General features: G+C 57.9%; 1 protein-coding gene across 4 annotated transcripts in view; it reads right to left on the bottom strand.

Moving 5' to 3' along the window:
* Positions 1-21,556, bottom strand: part of NOL4L (nucleolar protein 4 like) — a 60,759-nt gene that overhangs the window by 5,803 nt on the left and 33,400 nt on the right. Inside the window, exons 1-6 of one of the 4 annotated variants that reach the window (XM_041458350.1) lie at positions 18,836-18,979; positions 12,865-13,006; positions 1,308-1,579; positions 725-910; positions 453-644; positions 243-365 (exon numbers count right to left, since the gene is read on the bottom strand). In XM_041458350.1, coding sequence (XP_041314284.1) covers positions 243-365; positions 453-644; positions 725-910; positions 1,308-1,579; positions 12,865-12,973 — 882 coding nt within the window. In that variant the 5' untranslated portion in view covers positions 12,974-13,006; positions 18,836-18,979. Of the gene's footprint in view, positions 1-242; positions 366-452; positions 645-724; positions 911-1,307; positions 1,580-12,864; positions 13,007-18,123; positions 18,178-18,525; positions 18,748-18,835; positions 18,980-21,556 lie in introns of those variants that run through there. The other 3 variants (XM_041458349.1, XM_041458351.1, XM_041458348.1) reach the window with 3 other exon arrangements.

The raw sequence follows: 21,556 nt of genomic DNA on the forward strand, positions 1-21,556 counted from the left end.
AGACCTATTCCAGCGAGGAGCCTGGCTGTCCTCTGTGGCCAGCAGGATGGACAGTGCAGGATGCCTGGCGTCCTGCAGCTGCAGTGTGCCCAATCCAACCCAGCATTCCCATCCCCACTGGCCTCAGGACACACCACAGGGCTCTGTTCTGCAGCCCCTCAGACTTTCAGAAAGACTTTTGACCCCACCACAGGACACCACCAGTTCTGTTCCCTGCCCATCTCCAGCTGCCAGCACTGTACCTGGGAGGTCTGGTAGATCTCCAGCCGCATCCTCTTGGCTGCTTTCCGCGTTTCGCTCTCGCAGGCGGCGGCCAGGATGTTCTCTGCCATGGCTGAGGTCAGGTGAGGCGGCGTGGGCCTGGTCTGCAGGGACACAAGCAGAGAGGATGCTCAGGGATGTGCTGCTCTGGGTGCTGGGACTAAGGGCAGGGCACTGGGGCGGCCACTCACCATCTCCATGCCGTTCTTCTTCATGCGGCGGCAGGACTTGAGGTAGGTGCGGATGCGCTTGCGCGCCCGCTCCTGGAACTCTGGGAACTGCCGGCTGCAGGACTCGATGATGGCCTGGATCTTCTCCTTGGGCTGCTTGGAGATGGGAACCATCCGGTCCAGGTTCTCGTCCACAAAAAGGCGCACGAACATCTGCAAACATAGAAGACAGGTGGTGGGAACCCTGAGATGGAAGGCAGGCGGGCTCACCCTCCCTGTGGAGCTCTCCTTACATTGAAGGCCTTTAGCCTCTCTGGGTCCATTCCCTCCGAGTCATTGATCTTATCATTGTCTTCATGGTCGTCGTGGTCATCGTCATCTTCATCAGCTGTGGGGGCCCTGCCGACAGTCAGGTCCTCGGGGCAGCCGCTCACCTCTGTCTTGATGGAGTCATAGCTGCCAGAGCTGTACGGTGGGGACTGAGAGGAGACAGGGGTTACCACCAGCAGCTCTCACCTCATGCACCTGCCCTTTCTCCTTGTCTTGCTACATCTGATCCCTCCCCTGCAACCCAGGGAGATGAACCCATGGCCAGGCTCCCCTGCATGTCACCTCCTGCCTGCTTTGGGCAGGGGGGAGCATGGTGGCCTCAGCAAGCCTATGATAACCTGGTGGCCCCATGGCAGCTGTGGCTGGTGGGGCCATGGCTCTGCCTGGTCCTGTGGGAAACACTGCCTGACCCAGCATGAATGGGCTCCTTGTCACATGGTGGCTGTGGCACAGCTGGTCAGGGGTGAGGTGAGCCCACTGCAGTGCCCAGCTCTGGGGCAGCTGGGGTGTGGGGCATGTGCTCTCCCAGAGCATCCCAGGCCGTACCTCTGCTGAGGTCTTCACCCCGTACTTGACCCTGCTGCGCAGGCCGTCGGCACTGCAGCTGTCAGACTGGTAGGAAGGGGTGATGTGGGCAGGCGTGAGCTTGTCGCAGAGGTTGATGGGCTGGTCGTCAGCGGAGGCGGTGAAGTCCATGGGGGCTGTGGTGCCATTGCCGTTCATTTCGGGGAAGGCGCTGTCGCCCTGCGTGCTGCTGGAGGTGGAGGGGTTCAGGGTGGAGGAGCCATTCCCGCTGCAGCTTTCTGACGAGGAGTCATCTGCAAGGAAGGGTGTGTGTCAGACCCTTGGCACCCTACGACCACCTTCCCGAAGGTGCTCTGGGCTCACTTGGTGGCTGAGTTACCCCTGGGAGCCAGGCTGGCACTACTGCACTTTGGGCCCTGGGATGCAGCAGATGCTGGTGTCCATGCCTGCAAGGCCATTGTCACAGGGATCCACTCCCTCATCCCTCAAAGCACAACAGGTGCTGCTGGGCATGTGCCCCATGCCCGAGCCACCCATCCCTCCGCAGGTGACAGTCCCCACGCCTCCGCCCTAGGCTATGGTGCCTGGGCTTGAATAAGAACTTTGGAATTTGGTCCTTTTCAGTTTCTGTTTGCATTGCAGGGAGGAGAAAGGGACACTGCCTCTCCCTGCCAGGTCCCCTGCCATCCTCCTGGCCCAGTTTGGGGCTGGGTGCAATGGGAAGTGACAAGTTCCAGCACTGGTGGTTAAGGGACATGCAGTTCTGCAGAGTGCTGGGCCATGGAGATGACACATGAGGACAGGCTCATTTGGGTAGGAAAACCCTGAATCCATGGTGCCTGGAAGCAGCATTAGGAGCTCTGCTCACAGCTGGCACCACCCAGCAAGGCTCCTCCTTGGCATGCTGCTGCAGGGAGGGGACAGGGGCTGCACGATGTCCTTCCTGTCTCACTCAAAGCCCAAGTGACCTACACCCTACATGGACACTCCTGTTCCCAGTTTCCACATGCCCTAGAGCCATCCCCACAGCAGATGCAAGGCCTTTTCCCCACCACACAGGGGTCAGGGTCCTGGCAATGGTGGTGCCCCGCACACCCAGTGCACAGACCTTGGCTGCACTCACACCCCAGGCCCTGGCACCATCGCCCTGCCTGCGCCTGCTCCCACCACGGCAGCTCCTGAAGAACAGCCCAGCAGTGGCAGAGAGCCCAGCACTGCCTGCACCCACCCTGCCTGCACCTGGCCAGGGAGCCCAGCCCTGGGGCCAGGCACGACATTTCAAACTGCTCAGCCTGTTCCCTTCCCTCCCCCTCGCCGCAGTAAATCCTTTATTTCATTAGGTGCCTCTGCGAGAGGGAAAGGGCGAAGCACGTGGGAGCCGCTTCCTGCGCCAGCGTGCGCCGGGCGGTGAACAAAGAAGCTGTCGGCAGCGACGAGCAGATGGCCGTCCCCGCGCCCGGCCCGGCCACCGTGGGACAATGGGCCGGGGCCGTGGGGCAGCCGCAGCCCCGCGCCGATGGCTCCTGGCACATGGGCGCCAGGTCCAAAGGTGTGCAGGCGCAGGGCGGCGGGATGGTGCCCAGCTGCTGCCATCCACCCTCCTCCTCCTCCTCCCCCTGCCAGCACCTGCGGGAAACTTTCCTGCGAGGCTGGGCGAGCGCTGCGGTGACCCTGCGGTGGCCCAGGACTTTGTATCCCTTAAAATAAACACACTTGAGGACACTGGGGCATCCCAGCCGACCGTGGGGCCGGCTGGGGCTGCTGCTGCGTGTCCCCAGTCACCCCACCACGGGTGCCAGCGCTCGCTGCCCAGCCTCGCGCCTGCGCCAAGGCGGCTCCTGGCCCCATGAGCCCCTAAATTAAAAGGTCCCTACTGGAGCTCCCCGCTCAGCAGAGCTCCCTCCCCCTCCTTTCCCTTGTGCTGATCCACTTATTCGTCTGAGCGATGACCAGAGCTGACCTAATCCCGGGGTGGTGTTTATGTGCCGGGTGCTCGGGGCCGGTGGCAGGCGTCACCCGCCCCACCACGGGGCTGGGTCCTGGCAAAAGCCCTTGGTGCCAGCTCGCTGTGCCAGGGAGTGCGGGGCTCCAGAGGCGCTCAGCAGCCAGCACTTATCCAGGGGCACCCTCCAAGCTGCCTCTCCAAAACGAGCTCCAGTCTCCTGTCCCAGTTTGCAGTGGTGGGGATGCAGTGGGTGGCTGCATCCCACAACATGTCCACATGTTCCTCCTGCATCTGGAGGAGCAGGGTGTTGGGAGCACCGCCATCTCCTGCCCCTACACCCCTCCTGGCCCAGAGCACTGGTCTGGCGCTGAGTCCCCCAGGGTTTTGCTGTCCCTCGGCACGGGTGCAGGAGCAATGCTGGCTTGGCTGTGGCCCCAGCAGGAGCGGGCAGGTGGCCGGGGGCACAGAGGCCTCCCTACCCAGGATGGCGGCTGTCCCTCCCCCAGCACTGCTCTCTGCGCCAGGGGAGATGGGGCTCCCAGAGGGAGGCTCCAGTCTCATCCAGCGATGCCTCTCGGAAGGATTAAGGAGAATTATTCCCATGCACGGAGGCACGAGCTGTAGGCCAGGCCCCACCATGGGCCCGGGCACAGCCACAGCAACAGCGCTGGGCCAATCGGTGCCGTGGCCAGGATGATGGCGGGGACCTCCTCCCTCAGCTCCCCTGGCATGGCTGCCTGCACCAGCAGGGCTGGGGGCCCACCATGGCACAAAATCCCTGCCAGGTAAGGGCACCAAGAGAGGCCTTTGCCTCTCTGGTCACCTGGGAGAAGAATGTGCAGGTGCCCTGAGCATCCCCAACTTGGCCTGCACATCCCCAAACCTGTCCTGGGCATCCCCAGCCTCCTCTGGGCAACTCTGCAGGGATGAAAGCATCCTCAACCTGCTATGAGCAACCCTAGACATCCCCAGTCTGCCTTAACTACCCCCACTCCCCCTGGGCATCCCACTCTGCCCTTGCCCATCCACCTCCAGCCTCCTCACAGCCCCCACCTCTGGCCCCCCATTCCTGTAGGCAGTGACAGTCCTGCACTGGCTGCTGACACCAGACAGGATCCTGGGGTGACACCTGGACCTCCCTGATTCCTCCACGTCTCAGGTTTTCTTTTGTGTCACACAAAACACACACAGCAGCAGCTGCACGTCAGGTTTCCACCCGATGCTGCTGCATTTACGAACCCTGGGTCTGTTACAGGCAAAAGATATTGCAAACAAAGAAGAAGATGTCTCTAGGAACCTGCCAGGTGGGATAAGGAAATGAAATGGGAATCTAATATCAGTAGCCAGCACCTACTAAAAGAACAGTTTAGTTTACACAGGGATGGATGTACGTAAATAGTGAGGTTTTTAAACCCATGAGCTACAGATATTTTCTTATTTCTGTATTATTACATTATGCTCTACCAGAAGCTCCACACACAAAGTGGTGGGTTAATCTCAGTATTGTGAGCAGAGAAATGGTCACAAATTCAAATTGCTGAGTCCTTGGGTCCAAGTGGGAATGGCCTCAGCCTGTTTGAAAATGCAGACGAGCTCAGGAGGGAGCTGCAGTCTCCTTGTTGGGATGCATGGGCTGGGGATGAAGATGGGAATGAAGCTGCTCTCTGGGCAGCTTCACTGGGATATCTCCAGCCCTCAGTCATTCCTGAGAGGAGCTGGGGAGTGAGACCTGGGGAAGAGAGAGCAGGAGCATTCCCACCTTGGGTGCTGGGACCAGATTTAGGCTCCTGCGTTGCTTTGGCAGCTGTGTCAGGACTCTGAGCAGTGGTGAGGCTGTGTTGACCACACTCCATTTCAGCAAAACCCACCAACATCTGGAGCTCAAAGAGGTTTTCTGCATCTCCCAGCAGTGCCCAAAGCACATGTCAGGAGCAGGGCTCCAGCAGCAGCAGGCGAGCAAGGCCAGGCTGTGCAGCCATGAATATATTCATTATCAACCAGCACGAGCCTGGTGAGCTCCCTGCTCACGGCTGGAGCTTGGCTGCACGAGGAGCCCCTCTAATGAGGATAATTGGGAGCCCCCCTGCTCCACCCCCGTGCCCTAATTGAAGCAGATGGAACTGCAAAAACAATGTCACTTCTAACCGGTTTGATCTTTCGGTTGGAAAACGGGACTATTTCGTTCTCCTGTTTAATCCCCTCGAGCTGGGGCTCCTTGGGCTGCATGGAGGTGGAGCAGCCCCTGGCACTGTGCAGGAGAGCTGAGGCTGGAGAGCCCAACAGAGGCAGCTGGCCCTGAGGTCCACGGAGTGCTGCCCTCTTCGGCCCCTCTGCAGAGGCCAGACCACGACAGGGCACGTGGTGAGGCTGGTGAGGTGGCGGTGGGGGAGCAGCCTTGTGCCTCTGCTGCAGCCCCGGCATCTCCCCGGCATCAGCCCAGGAGAGCAAGAAGCAAAATGGCTTCTTGGGCCGCGGTGCTGGGGGAGGAGGGGATCAGTCACTTATTAAATGAATTAATCAGGGCTCAGCGTTTTCATTTTGAAGAGGCTGCTGGATTATCCTTGATTTCTGTGGCACTGGATTTGAGGAGATCAGGAGGGGAAGGGGCGATTTCCAACACCTGCTCCCCGGGAGATTTTATGGCGGGGAAGTGGTTGGGTTTAACGTCTCTGCCGGCGCAGGCCACCGCACCACTCTCCAGAGCAGAGTTAAAGATGAATGGGGCAAATTGTTCCTCCTCCTGTCACATCTCCAGAGCGGAGACAAAACCTCTTTTGACTCAGGAAACAATGAGCTTATGTAAGAGCCAGCGGCCCACGGAAACCTCGCCGCAGCCCCGCACCATGCAGTGGGCCAGGGTCCACCCGGCCCTGCCCACATCCCGCTGCTTGGGACCCCTGGCCGGCCTTGGGGCAGCCCTCCCTCAGCTGCTGCCCACCTGCCCGGGCGGTTGTGGGTGTCACAGCCATGCCAGGTCCCACCAGTGACCCTTGGTGCCCCACGGGCCATCATGGATCCAGCAGCCATTGCCCTGCCTGCTATGGCTCCATGGGTGATGGCAGCGGTTCTGCCACACCTGACTCTTCCTGTGGCTCGCGGGTGGGTCTGTCCCATTTCCAGCCTGCCGTGGCACCGGAAAAGGATGGAGCTGCACACCCAGCCTGGGAGTGGCCATCAGGAGGGCATAGAGCATCCCACCGCCGCCCGCCTGGAACAACAGCCAGGAAGATGAAAAGTGCCATAAATTATTCACTCACAAAAGAGACAAGAAGGGAGAAGAAGGGGAGGAGGAAAGCCTGCGAGGAAGGGATACTTAATACAAATTAGAGAGACCGAGTGGGAATGGGGGCCCCGTGGGGGGGCCACTGCCGGGTGTTAGAGCCACACTCATTAGGGGCAAGGTTCCACCACTGCAGGGATCCTGCACCCATGACTGGGTGGTGAGCGGCAGGAGAGGCCCTGGCCCCGCGCTGCTCACACAGTCAGAGCACGGAGCCCATTTTCTCCAGGTCCTGCCCAGCGTTTGCCTCCAAGATGCATAAGAAAGAAAAAAGCAACGTGGCTGAGGGCCGCAGTGCACTGGGGCTGGCCAGGCTCCAGTTAAGACGCTCTATTTCCTGTCTTCCTTCGCTAAGGCAAACCTCGTTATGTCCCAGACAAAGTGTCCACCCTCCACACTCCCTCCCTGGGTCCCTGCCTCGACCAGAGCCCTTGATGAGCCAGACATCTGGCAGGGCCGGACACAATGCGCGTCTGCAGGGAGAGCTTGCCGGACAAGGCAGCGCTGTGCGGCCGCCTCCCTGTCCCCTGCCATGAAAGGTGCCCCCCAGTGCCGTCTCCCCCCGGCTCCACTGCCCAGCCCGAGGGAGCAGCTCCCTCCGGCACCGGGATCTCACCGCGCCAGCCCCGTGCTGGACGTTTTCCCATGCACCAAAGCTCGTCAGCTCCCGCCGCACTGAGCAGCCTTGTCACAAACACTCTCTGTCCCTCGGTTTTCCCTTCTCCTCCCAAACACTGTTCCTTCCCTCCCACTGCTGCTCCTCCAGCCACCTTGCAGCTCAAGGAATGCTTGAGCAAGGAGCTGGCCCTTGCTCACACTGAGGAAGGAGGTGGCACAGACCAAGCCTCTCCTTGTGCCACTGCTGGCAGCCACCCGGATCCTGCTGCAGGGAGGGAACATGCCGTGGCCCCATGCTGCCAGGGCACTGCCTCTCCCCACGCCAAACAAACGAGTTTGGTGGGTTTGGGCTGGATTCGTGCCAAGCTGGTGCCTCCAACACAGACCTACCACCAGAGAGACCATGCTGTGCACCCCCAATCCTTTAGGGACTGTCCTTTAGCACTGTGGGGCTCACCCCACTGTCTCCACTCACCCCTCTGGTTGGGGATACTTAATTTGGGGAAGAAGGGAGGGGCACAGGTGGTGCTGGCTGTCCATAGCCTGGTGATCCTCTCTGCTCCAGATTAAGGAAGAGACCCCCAAAACCCTGCTTGGTGCACCAACCCACTTGGTGCAGCAGGATGAACTGACTGACTGGGCAGTGCCTGCGTCAGCCATGAGAGCTGGAGCCAAGCTCAGTGTACCAGGCTGGGAAAGCCATCACAGCCTCAGAGCATCCCTGCTGCACTCCCCAGCCTGGCAGCAGGGAAGGACAACTTTCAAAGGACACCGAAAGGAGGGTGTTTATCACAGGCCAGGGCCTTTGCTCGAGAGGAGCAGATGTGCCCCTGGAAGAGGTCACAGGAATGGAGTCACCAGCCCAGACCGCTCAGGCGAGGCAGGCACAGATTTGTTGACTCCTGCTGTGGAGCCAGCATGGCATGGAGACACCCTGGAGAAAAAGGAAATAGATCCCCAATGAAAATGAGATAAGGTTGTGTCCAGTTGTAGTAAGGCCTGGCTGTTGGTCCTAGTCTTGTTTAGAGCTAAGGCTTTAAGGGGGCCAAAACTCAACACTGGTGCAAAAAGCCCTGGAAAGAGTAAGGATTTTGCAGTTCGGGCTAAGCAATTGTCTTGGGGCCCACAGGCCACCTCCTGCACTAGCCAGCCATCAGACAGCTGCCCATGGTCTGCTGGGCTCCCCCTGTGGCTTACAAAGGGTGTTTGTATTCACCTGGAGCAGGGCTAGGCTGGCTGGGAGCTGTGTGACACCCAGTGCTGCAGCAGTGACCCTGTGAGGGCACAGTGAGATGGGCACCACTGCCCTTCGGTCAGGTGCTAGCTGGCAGAAGTGCAGCTGTGGAGTAAGACATCACTTGGGATGGAGCCTGGCTTTTGGTCAGCACTTGGCAAGAGGCTGCTCCTTCCCAGAAAGCTCTGCCAAACCAGTGGTTCAGGGGAGCTGGTGATGTGCAGCACATCGTGGGCATCTCATCAAGTGCCAGAAGTGTGACCCAGAGCTGTAGGAGATGTGCCATACCAGCTGTGCTGGGGGTGCCATCCCTGACATCCCAGGGCAAGGTGTCCAGGGGAGTGACACACCTTACCAGCCCCTGGGACCGAATTATGGAAATAATGCTTGCCCACATGTCCTTGGGGTCCCTCCTTGTAGCACTCCTGAGGAATGTCCCCAAGACCCAGAAGCCTCCCCAGCCAGCTGCCTCAAGGGATGCCCCCAAGAAGCGTGTGCCTTCAGAGTTAAGTAGGTTAAGAAAGTCCTTTCTCCAAGGTCTGGATTAGCCACTGCTGCTCCGGGCAGAACAGACTCAGCGGGGACGCTGCCAGTCAAGTGAGGACAGCACGTGGGGATCTCAGCAGAAGGGGATCAGTCCAACATGGTGCCATGAAGCAACCCCATGTTCCCCACATAGAGTAAGCACACCGTACACCCAGGAGTTTTCCCTGCTCTTCAAAAGAGGCTGGGAGCAACAAGCCCTGTCTGTGGGCTGAGCACTGCTCCTGGGCACTGGAGCAGGATGTATAGCCAGGGACAAGGCAAGCTGGACCCTGTTAGTGGGCAGGACAGAGGCTCTTCTATGTGAGTTCAAGCACTTTGCCACGTCACACACTGAGGTTTGGGGTCTGAGTCCTGCTTTACTTTCAAGGGCATTGCAGTTGCCAGAAAGTCACAGCAGGCCTGGGGTGGAATACCCAGCACCCCTGTGGTGGGATACCCTGCCCAACCGCACACACCAGACCAGACTGGGAGGTTTGTAGAGCAGTGCTCGCCTGTGGAAGCAGAGAGGCTCTGAAGATGGACAGAACCCAGCTCAAACTGCCACAGCAACACAGCACCAGGGCCTGGGACCTGCGCTCGGCTGGGACTGGGCATGGGATGCCTTCAGGAATGGAGATGGGCTCAGACAGCAGGATGGTGCAGCATGCAGGGTCCCTTTGCTCCCAGCGTGTGCTGGCCCCTGCAGATGCGTCCCTCCAGGATGTCCGGCACAATAGCTCCGCTTCAGCAGCAGAGTTTGTGTTGATCTTGCTGCTGCTTTGGGCAGCCGTCGGCTTCCTGCGGGCACGTACGCTGTGAGCAACATCCGACTGGGAAGGGATGTTGCTGGGAGCTTCATGTTTTCCGTGCTGGGGCCCGCAGGATGAGTAACAAAGGAAAATGGAAGGAGCGAGTGTGTGTGTGTGTGTCCAGTGTCTCTGCTCAGGGCTGGCTGGTGTGTCCTAAGTCCCACCGTGTGCCCACTGACCCAGCTGGGACCCTGGCTCTCCTGACAGTGCCTGCTCTGTCCATGACCCACCCAAGTCTTTAGGTGCATTCTGCTCTCCCTGCAGTTCCAGGGCTGACACCAGCTGTAGCGCGGCTGTACTGGGCCAAGGCTTCTGGGCACCCTGGACAAAGAAGGTGTTGGCTTTTGCTCCAGCTGCTTTTTAGGCCTCTGTTTGTTTAGCAGGTACCTGTTTAACAAAGCATGGGATGGCAATTCCCTGCTCTCCCGCCTCTCTGGATTTCAAACAGCTCTACGCTATGCCACAGAAGAACACTTGCCACTCCCAGGCCTTAAAAAGACCTGGAGCTGGTGCTTTGGTCCTTTAAACAAGACTTTTTTAACAAGCCTGTCAGATGATACTGCTCTCCTACTAGGCAACTCTTCATTAAAACTTTATACTTTAGCAAGCCTTTCACTGAAGACACACTCCAAGCATCACACCCGTCAAACAGCAGCAGGCAGGACCAATTTAGTAACTCAGAAGGTTTTTCTGAAGGAGGAGAGTATCCAGTCCTGAACAAGCTCCCAACTGAAGGATGTGGATCCCAGATCCCTCTGCTGCTCCAGGATGCCCAGAGCTGAGCCCAGCCTGGCTGCAGGCAATGTGTGGGGTTCACTTTAGCACTGGCTGGAGCTCTGCAGGACTCCTGCAGGGCACAGGGGACAACTGAGCACAGGAAATGTGGGCAAACTTCAAGCATGGGAGTACCTGGGCTGCCCCAGTGCAGGCACTCTGTGCTGGCAGCTTGGCCAGCTGGGCTCCAATGAGGCTCCACAACTTATGTGGGCTGGTTACTCATATTTTTTGCACAACCTTAGCAAGCTCGTGTGAACCCGGAAAACACATTTGTTTCCAAAAAAAAAAAAAAGAGCTTTCATAGGTCCAGAGAAGAGGAAACTGAAGACTGGTCGAGATTTTGATTGTGCACGTTCCCTTCCCCACAGCAGTAACCTGCTTTTCCTCTCACAACATGCTCCTCTGCTCTGTGCTCCTCTCCTTTAAGCACCCACTGTCCTCCTGGGTTACTCCATTGTCCTTCTTCCCTTTCCACCCTTGTGCTCCATTCCTGGGTGGGAGCATTGGTTTGGCAGAGGGACTGGCATGAGGCAGCATCAGTCTGTACTTAGAGCTCTGATACAGATCATGGACATTCCCATAGGCACAAAACCTCAGTCCACAAAATGCTTCTGAAGTGTGACAGCCTGGTGAAAATTACAATTCCTGGGGTTTTTTGTATGGGTCTCATTTGTCACCCTGGGCTTGGCTTGCTTATTTTTTTGACACCATCACTTCTGATCCACCAAAGTCTACCCAGGTCAGCTGATGCTGACAACAGGGACACAGGGACTATCCTAGGGGACTATTTCTGCTTTATTTCTCATCACTGAACCTTACAAAAGAAATTACAGGAGCCAAGAAGAGCCCCAAAGAGGACACCTGCTTCTGAAGGAAAACCACAGGGCATGAAAAATTGGAAGCAATTCCTAAGAGGGCGCAGAGAGAAAGAGAGGATTTAGATTTAGTGAGAACATCTTGATTTGCCTAAATACGTGAGTCCCTTATTAAATTACTGTCCTGTTGAATAATAATGTTCAGCAAAGGGATCAAAACTGTGTCATTCTAGATTGTAAATGAGACTTGGGAATTCAGTGGTGAGGGCTAAGTCACAATCCTGAAATGTCCCAATGTGAGAATGGCAAAGTTCAGGGGGTACAGAGAGACCCAGTCAGGCTGCAGGGATGAGAGGCTGGGCTTGTTGGGGTGGAGGCTGCAGCCTAGTCCTGAAGAGCCAAAAGCTTCTATGGGAGCCACTGTCTCACTACCAAAACACTCTTTCTCCTGCCAAGACACAGCCCCTTGGAGCCCTGGGGAAGCAGAAGTGCCTGTCCCACCACCGGGATGCAGTGCTGTGCAGTCAGGTTTCACATCCTCACCAAGGCTGCTTGGCTCCGGGGCTGGGGCTGGCTAGGGAAAACCAGCAGTTTCCCAAAACTGCAGACTTGTAATGAAAACTGAGGTGCCACAACTCACTGGACTGAAGAGAGCAGTGTCCCTGCTGCCCCTTCTGTCTCTACCATCCCTACCACTGGCCACACCACCAGCAAGCCACCCCAAGGAGACCTGCCAGCACAAAAGCCTTTTCTTTCCTTAGGGGTGGTTTTCCAGTCCCCTTTCTTAAAGCAGGACCAACCCAGTCTCAGTTGTTCCTCAGATTCCTCTGCTCCTCCCAGCAGCAGCCAGGCTGGGACAATGAGAGATTCAACCTCCTGAGCAAAAGCCACTAACAGTGCAACCACCAAATCCTCCCAAGCATCACAGCGCTGAACTCTGACCTGAACTCATACTTCTACCACTTATTTACTTGCTCTTGTATTTTAGGCTTGCATGTTTCACAGACGCAACACACCACCTCTCTTCACAAAGCTCTTCCTCCCACCCAGCCCACGTGTGCTGCTTTCAGCCCTTCCAGCCGCCCGCCCCGAGGGAGGAGACACCCACGTTCACCCCGCACAGCATGGCTGTGGCTGCTGCAGATTATTCACAATTTCTTGCCTGGGGGATGCAAGACCTGTCAAAGGTGCAGCTTTCCAAACACGGAAACCTGTGACTGCTGCAAAGCCTTGGCATCCTCCCTGTGTTCAGAACTAACAGGGCTCTCCTCATCACCTGGGAAGAGGATGTGGGGAACAAAGTCCTCCCCTTAGAAGGGGATTTAGTAACCTGTTTCTGGAGGAGCTGGGAGAAAGCTCCAGGCAGAAGGACCATCAGCTACGAGCTGGACAGGGCCCTGGCTGAGCAGGAACCCAGAGGCTAAATTGGAAGGACTGGAAGCCAGCTCTGAGCTGATATGAAATCCATCCCACAGGTGGGACACCTGATCAGAAAGGACTGGTTAATGTTTAATCAGTCACAAAAACATCCTGTGGCAGAGGCGCGGGGCTCTTCCCGCCCGCCGGGGGACTCACCGTCCTCATGGCCGTGCAGGTTCTGCGGGCTGCGCATGCTCTCGTCCTGGCTGGGGCTCAGGCTGGAGTTCAGGTGCTGGTCAGCTGAGATCCATGTGGAGTCGTTCATATCAAAGTCCTCGCTGCTCACCGACGTCTCATCCTGGAGGCAAGCAGGAAAGGGTTAACTTATGGAGCTATTTCCTTTCCTCTTTTCTCTGGCTTTAACATCTCCTCACCGCACTCCTTCCTAAAAACAATTGGTTGGGCAGCTCCTGTTCCCCGCCCTGAGAAGCCTTGCTGGCCCCTTGGGCTTCCCAAGGCCACAGCAAGCAGCCCTTCCCTGTGCAGGGCGAGGTGGCTACCCCAGCAGGGACCAGGGCTCTGCTTCCTGCCTGAAGACTTGCCTGAGCAATGGCACTGTCTCTAATTGAGGACAATTAGAAAGAGCTCACATCCTGTAGGAGCGGATGGCTGAGCCCTGGAGTTTACCCTTTAATCTCCATCCACCCCAGTGTGCTCCTGGTGAGGCAGCGGCGTGGGGGAGCTGAGGACAGGCAAGAAATGGCTCCATAAAACAACTTGGACTTTTCTGAGATCAAATCATCTGCTACACAAGGAATCACCAGAGCACTGGCAGCAGCAGGAGCAGCTTCTGGGGCACATCTGGACACAGGTATGGATCCCCAAAGACCTGCACTGCCTGATGCTGCAGAGGAGGCTCCTCCAGACCTCTCCAGAGGGATACTGTCTCTGTACCCTGATCAAAAAATGACAGCACACACCTTGGGAAGGGGCTGGGGGAGTGAGGTCCCCAGTGAGACAAGGACACCCCAGCTCAGGCCAGGGACCCCAGCCAGCCGCCTGTTCCCTGACGATGGCATAGATGACATTCCTCTCTCCCACTTCTGCAGCTCAAAGGACATTTTCTCTCTCCCTCTTTCCCTTCTCACTAACCTTTACAGTACTTCGAGACACAGCCCTTGGATCACTTCCAGTGCCGGAAAGGTCAGCCACAGGATTTCAAAACCATCATCATAAAGGCAGCACTGAGATCCTGAATGAGAGGAGGGGCTGTGGGACCTCCCCAGGCTGAACTCTCCCAATGCAAAGCTTGGGAGGAAGCAGATACGTGTTCCCGTATGGACACGGTCCTCCTGGTGATCCCTTTATCTGCCTTCCTCTCCCTGCTCCCCTCCCAAAGCCAGGGGCACAGACAGCCCTGGGGTGCAGGGGAACACCGAAAATGCTTCCAGAACCGCTTTCAACTCTGCTTTCCTTTGATTGAAACATTTCAAAGGCTTGTAAACCTCTCTGCTCTTGTTTTTTTTACCCTCCCCCTGGTCCTGAGATAAAATACAATCCCTGCTCCCTTTCCGTGTAAGCAGTAATTGGCAGCACCCCTCCAACCTACGCCTGCTCCTCATAAAAACGGCCCTGTCTGGCTGCCGCTGGCTGATAGTTTTTATTGTGAACAAACAAATGTCTTTAAAGACAGGTTTGTGCTTTTCCTCCCAGCTCCTTGTCCCTGCAGACACATCTGCTGGCTCAGGGCTCGTGCTGGCCCCAGCCCGCTCCCTCCATGTGCCTCCCGGGGAGTTTCCTGGAATTTACGGCTTGTGAAACCCTGCACGCACCAAGGGACGGACTGATGGACAGACGGACAGGGCTCGACAGCCCCATGCATGCCCCCCACAGGGACACCCTGACCCCAGAACCCCACCAGGTGTCCCTGAGCAGCCTCCCTGTGCCCAGGTGTCCCTGAGCAGGAGGCAGGGACATGCACATTGTCCCTGGCTCAGCACAGCTCCGCTGCCACACCAGCCACAAAGCAATCTTGCCTCTCCAGAAACTCCATCTTGTACGTACAGGAACAGAACTGCAAAGGTCTCCCTGTTGCAAACTATAAATAGTCTCTTTATTGTAAGCATTTGCAGGGAAGCAGCCACCCTAATATCTGGCCTTCTTCACAAGGCTTACTCAAGATTACTGTCAGGCTTAAGAGACAAATGCAAATGCCAAGGTCCTTGCTGCCCACAGTCTCTCACCTGTCCGGTGAGGAGGAGGAGCCCAGGGAGTGACCCGTGATGTTTTCAGGTTGTTCAGGCTCAGGCGCAGAGGACATCCAGCCTCAGCACCCAGGCCACAACCCAGGAGGCATCAGGTTCTCCATGCACTCACACACGGGGGAGAAGCAGTGACACGAAGGATGCCTCGCATGCACATGCGAGGCAAAGTGCTTTATAAATGTGTACAATTCTCTCGAGGTGCAATAACATTCACCTATTATTAGAAATACTCTGGCTATCAAACCAGAGACTGATAAGCTATAAATGACTCAAGTTAAACAAGGCTGTCACACGTCCACCAGTCCAGGATTCAGCCACCAGCAGAAAGTCACCCCCTGCTTTCCAGACAGAGCTTTCTGCTTTCCAGCATTATATCCTTGGCCAAAATGCCAACAGGATGAACTTCCCAGCATCTCACAGCTCACGCTGCCCACCCCAACAGAATGCAAAGCCAAACGTGCAGGTAGAACCCTTCCTGGCAGTGGGAACTGTGGAGAGAGCATCCACTGCCTGCTGAGTCCGGGCAGCCACCCGGCTCTGCCCACACCACAGTGCCCCAGGAACTCCTCACACCTTTGTGCCTCTTTACTAAAGAAAGAGCAAAGCCCCAGCCTCAAGAGCGGCTCTGGCCGAACCCATCACTCCTGCTCTGGCATCCTGCACTAGCCCTTGGCTGCATTCCTCACTGCTTGTAGGAGCACCAGAGGCCACCAGCAAACTCCTGCCTCAGCACACCCCTCAGAGACCAAAGGCTGAACACTGTGACCTCCAAGTGCTGCCCATGAACTGCTGGCACTGCCTCCTCATACCAGGGACAATCCCAGGGACAGGAGGCCCCAGCAGCAGCATCCAGAGCACCGGCTGCCCAGCCACAGCCAGGAGCAGAGGGACAGCAGCACAGCACAGCACAAATCCAGCCTCAAAGCACAGGACACCAGAGCAAGATCAAAATTTCTGGCTAGGTGGGAGCTCTGAATCTCCCTAAATGCCAGTAACCTGGCTGAAGGCTGAGCCTTGCAGTGGGCTCCCCATCCAGCCAAACAAGGAAGCATTTCTCAACAGCAGCAATAGCCACGACTCGGAGCAATACGGTAAATGTAATCTACCCTTCCACCCTCTTTTGGCTTGCAAGTCAGGCAGCTCATTCTTTTTCCTCTCTGGGTTCTCAAGAGAATTCCCTCTGCTAATTTCTTCTTTCCTGTAAACAAACTTCAAATGAAACTTTCATTAGAAAACAGAATGCAATCCATTACCAGTGCCTGTCTCAGGACCTGCTGCCTTTTCCCCAGTTCCACACCACTCGTGGCACAGATGGAAATGCCAGTGGCGCCCCAAGCAGCCAGCCCAGAGCCAAACCCTGAACCCCGGCACTGCTGCTGCCGCCCTCCTCCTTCCTGCCTTTCCCAGCTCTCTGGAGAGATCTCCTCACCCCGCAGTAAAGTCCCATCGCTTTGTTTCCAATGTTCAAGGGACTGAGCGATCAAGGGTCAGGCAGCAGAGCTCCTCTCTGCAAGGGGAAGTCAGATCCTGCTGCTGCACACTCACAGGGCACACCCAAACATCGGAGCAGGGCTCCCGGCACCACTCAGGGTTTGGAAAACAAAATCCTTGCTTCTCTCCTTATCTACAGTCCAACATTCACAGCTGCTCTACAGACATTCACAGCCAATATTTTCTACCCAGCAGAAGCAGACACTCACATGTGCAGGGCTCACACTCCACATTTCTGTCCCACTTTCCATTCACGATCTTCAAGCACTGTGCCTGCAAGTGCCCGCTGAGCTTCCCAACTTCGCTGAGAGTTAGAAAACTACTCCTCGTACTATAAAGCTGGAAACCCCGGCTATTGACAGCCACCCTGGCTGGTCCAAGAACACAGCGAGTCGCTGCCAGGTCCAGGAACCTAATCAAGCCCCCCGGACGGCAAGGCTGTAATTGCTAGACAATGTTTCTTCACCAAAGCCCTTCCTCCTGGAGAGCAACCTCCCACAGCACGGGCTGGAGCAGGGCAGGGGGGGAAGCTACTCTTATAACCTCGTAAATATATGCAAGACTATCGGTAACGTGCTTATTTTACAGCCAGGCTCAGTTTCTCGGGGACTGCCTCCCAATCTCTCTCCAGTCATTTACATGCTGTGCCTCACGTTTAATATGCCAAGCTCCGAGTCTCAGGACGGTTTATTTTCTCTCTTTAAGTCCTTTTATTTTAAAGCATGTCCTTTCACGCCACAACCTACTATCCCGATGGGATTTCCTTCCGCGGAGCAGGAACCGAGGCTGTGTGCCGTGCAACCTCCCCGGCACACAGCCACGCTCAGCTTCCCACCAGAACCAGCCGTGTTTTTAGAATCAACAAAAGGCAACGCGTGACTGCCAGCCCCCAGAGCTGCTCCACTGCCACGCCGGTGCCGTGCACGACCTGCCCGGCACAGGCAGCCCCCAGAGCTGCCGAACCTGGCCAGGGCAGAGCTCCCCGCGCCGTGACCCCCGGCAGCGGCGCGCAGGGACGAGCTCGCAGGAAGGCAGCCTCATCTCCGTCTCAGCCACTGTTTAAACCCAGCCCTCTGAGCATGCCAAGAAGGTATTGAACCAGATTTGACCCTAACTTAACCAGTTCCGCGCAGAGAAAGGCTTACTAATGGAAGATAAAACACTCCGGGTCAAAGATTGGTACTGCGGCCGCAAATACTGTGGTGGACATCGCTTCAAAGAGCCGAGAAAGCCTCACGGCACACGGGTGTACGCGGGCTGTGGCGGCGGTGAGCTGTGACTGCGCTGCCTACTCGTGTGTACAATTCCCACACCAAAGAGAACATCCCCGGCGCTCTTTGTCAGGTCACTTACGTCCTTATTTACCGCGATTGCTGCCGATTTCTACGGGACCCGGCAAAACCCGAGTAATTTCCTAGTTCCCGAAAATGGGCAAAACACTTAATTTTAACGGCAAACGGCAAATGGAAGAGGAAGGGAAGCTCATCCCCTTCGCCCCCTCCCCCTTCTCTAAGAGCTCTTCTGGGAACCCCCCGAGCATTCCCACAGCCCCGAGGCGCGGGGAGCTGCCCGGGCGGGGGGCGGCCCCGCAGCCCCTTGCCGGAGCCGCTGCCCCGTTCCTGCTGTTCAGCGGGGAGGTGCTGAACGCGGGGCAGGGGGGACCGGGCTGCACGACTCCCACCACCACCACCCCGGAGCCCCGCACCTGCCTCCCCCGCACCTGAACTTGCTCACAGGCGTTTGCTTTTCCATGCGAGGTGGGGACGGTGACTGATACCGCGCGGTGTGAAAGGGCACTTTGCTCTTCCCCCAGCACCGGGAAGCGAGTGCCGGGGGGGGGACGGACCCGGTTTTGGAGGCGGTGGCCAAGAGGAGCAGCGCTGTGGGCTGAGCGGCCGGGGGTCCCCCTGTCCCCACCCTCCCCGACGGCCACGGGACCCCGGTGGGACGCGGTTCCCACGCGTGTGTCCCCGCGGCAGCGAGGTGCGAGGCGCCGGGCGAGAGTCCCCGTCCCCGTCCTACCCCCGCCCGCAGGTAAATAGATACACCCGCGATGGAGCCCTGCCCGCGCGTGTGCGGGGCTCAGCGTGCGGCGAGGATTGACACGTAAGTAGGGCTTTACCTCCAGGGAGGCGGCTATTTCCAGCACAATCCCCTCTCGGGGTCGGGGCTGATGGTGATGGCGGCGCGGGGCCGGTGCCCGGGGATGGCTGGGGCCGGTACCCGGGGATGGCCGGGGACGGAGCGCTCCCGCCGCCGCCTCCTCCCACTTTCTTCGGCGCTTTTGTGCTCTTCCGGGCGCGGGGGAGCCGCGCCGGGCGCGGGGAAGGACGCGCCGCCCTCCCCCCCCCGCCGCCGGGCAGCCGGGCCGCATCTCCCCCCGCCCGCCGCCCCGGGGCCGGTACCAGAGCCCCCCGCGGGCGGGCGCCTACCTGGAGCGGAGCCCGGGGCCTGCCGGCCTGCGCCAGCCCGGCGGCGCGGCGGGGAGCGCGGGGCGGAGGGACGGAGGGACGGAGGGAGGGGGCCCGGGCTGGCGGCGCTCCGGAGAGGCTGACAGCCAGCTGCTGCCCGGGGAGAGGGGCCGGCGCTGCGGGCGCGGAGCCGCGCCTGGAAGAGCACATTGTGGAGGGCCGGGAGGGCCCTTCCCCGGGAGGAGACAATGTCCAGGGCCGGGCGCCTGCTGGAGAGCGCGAGAATGCGCGGCCGGGGCACGGTACGGATCGGTTCGGATCGGCCGGGAGGGCCGCTACCCAGCCGGGCATCCTCCGCTCCGCACGGCCCGGGGGGCTGCAGCCGATCCGGGGACCCTCCGCTCTGCACAGCACCGGGGGCTGCCGCCCGTCACGGCCCGGCCCGGGGACTCTGTGCCCGCCCGGCTCGGTGCGGCCCCGGGAGCTCCGTCCCTGGGTCCGGCCGTGCGCGGGTGTAAGTGCGGGGCCCCTGCAGCGAGCCCCGGGCGCGGTGGGTCCCGCAGCCCCTTCCCCGCGCGGTGGGTGCCGCGGTGCCGAATCCTTTTGTTCCCGAGGATTCTCCCTCGCTCCGCGGGAGCAGAAGGACCCCGCGCTGCCGGCAGCACCATCACCCACCGCCGCAGCCTCCGAACGCCGGAGCAGGGCTGTTGGGAAACCAGCGGCTTGCCCAGCACAGCTCTGGGCAGGGCACCGGCTCCAGATCCCCGGGAGGATGGGGATGCTGCGGCCCAGCTCTGGCAGGGCAAAGCTGGGGGTCCCGGCATCCCCCAGGCTGGGACCTGCTCCCAGGCTGGGCTCCGAGGGCAGTGGGTCAATGAGCTCCATCCTAGTTTGGGATCACCATGATGGGATGGTGATCCCCACCACAGTGATGGGTGGATTGCAGCATCCCCCTCCCCAGCCCACATCATGTTTCACTATTTAATGGTTACAAAGGAAATGGTTTATGAAATAAACCAAGTGTAGCAGTTCAGTGTTGAGCCAGCAATAGGCTGGTACCAGAAATGGTGCCAGAGCCAGGATGGGAACTGCCAGGTTTGGGTTTATGGCTTGTTAGTGGGGATGTCCAATTATGATGTTATCTGTTCCAGTGTTAACCACCTCACTGCCAGGGAAGAGGGTGGCTTAGGAAGATCTGAGGCCAGAGGTGAAAATGGGCATCACTGACTAAATTTCCATCTCTTCCAGGCTGGTCGTGGAGCCAGAGGCTGAAATGCAAGCATGGGAGCCCTGGGGGCCTTCTGCAGGAGGCGGATGGCTGGGAGGCCAGCGGCCTGTGAGCCCCCAGCCACAGGGACTTCTCCACACTCCCTTCCAACTCCATGGCTGCTGCTCCTCCCTGAAGCTAAAATAAAATCCTGACCATTTAAGGTGAACAGGAGCCTTGCCGAGAACCTCAGCAGAGCGGGCTTTAACCCCTTCTCATTGCTGGGCTTTGTTTACTCCTTGCACTTCCTTTGGCTTCAAGCTAGACCGGCTTAAAGCCATTTGAGAGAGCACATCCCCTGGGACCAGAGTGCCTGTCCCTCCATTTGGTGAGCTTGCAGAGGACACAAACTGGCCAGGATGCGAGTTTGAAGCACAGTCACTATTCTGTGCTGCCTCACCATGTGGACACTCTTATTTTATACTAAGTGCCTTTGTGTGGGTTAGCTTAATCCACTTTGAAAATGGATTAACCTAAATTTCACATCGGCAAACTTAGTGTGGAACAGCCGGGTCCACACAGGGAGTGAGGGAGGAAGAGCCATTCAGCAAGAGCTGCTGGGCAGGAGCTGTTCCCCAGGCAGGAGAGGGGTCCTGACCCCAAGGGGGGTCACCGCCGTTACAAGTGGGGTCATGAGCCCGACAGAAATGCAATTGTTTGTGCCAGCACACGGGGTCACGAGGCTGGCAGAAGTGGGGCTCACCAGCGGAAGAGGGGCTGCCTCCAGAAACAGCCAGGGAGGCTCTGGGAAGCAGCCCACCAAGCGCCTTTCTAGTGGGTGCTTTTCGGATTGAAATTGTCTAGGGGGAAATAACTGGCAATTAGATATAGAATTGGTAATAATAATTTATCGAGTTGTCAGGAACAGGGGTAAGTGCCTTATGAGATTACACATTTAAAAAAAACGCACACCATAACAAACCAGTGCTGCTGTTACTATACATATATATAATATACATCAAATATATTATTTATAAGTCGCTTCCTTCCCTCTCTCTTCACAATGTGTTCATTACCTCTGGTACCTGCCAGCCCCCTCACATGGACACAGATCTGCCCATGCAGAGAGCATGGGGCTCCCTGTCCGACTGTGTTGGTCCAGCAGGTCCTGCTGGATTCCCCCAGAGCTGAGCTGCAGGTCCTGGGAAGAGCCACATCCCAGCTGTGACAGCACCCACACCACAGAGCCTGCCCCAGCACCAGGCAGGGATGCTTCCAAGGGCATCGCTAACAATGACCTGACCTCATCTGTTGTCATTTCCTAAGGCAAGGCTCCACAAGAATGCCAAGACTGCTGTCAAACCCAGGAATACACGACATTTAAAGCGCTGCAGGAGCTTAATTGAATGGTTGTGGTGCTATGGATTGTGGGCACAGGGATCTAGTGGTGGGAGCAGGGACTGCAGGCTCTGGCCATCACGCCAGAGGAGTCACTGACTCATGGACGACCTTGTGCGAGTCACTTGATGTTCTTG

Source organism: Pyrgilauda ruficollis, unplaced genomic scaffold, assembly GCF_017590135.1.
Source record: "Pyrgilauda ruficollis isolate IOZ18807 unplaced genomic scaffold, ASM1759013v1 scaffold127, whole genome shotgun sequence".
NCBI lineage: Eukaryota > Metazoa > Chordata > Aves > Passeriformes > Passeridae > Pyrgilauda > Pyrgilauda ruficollis.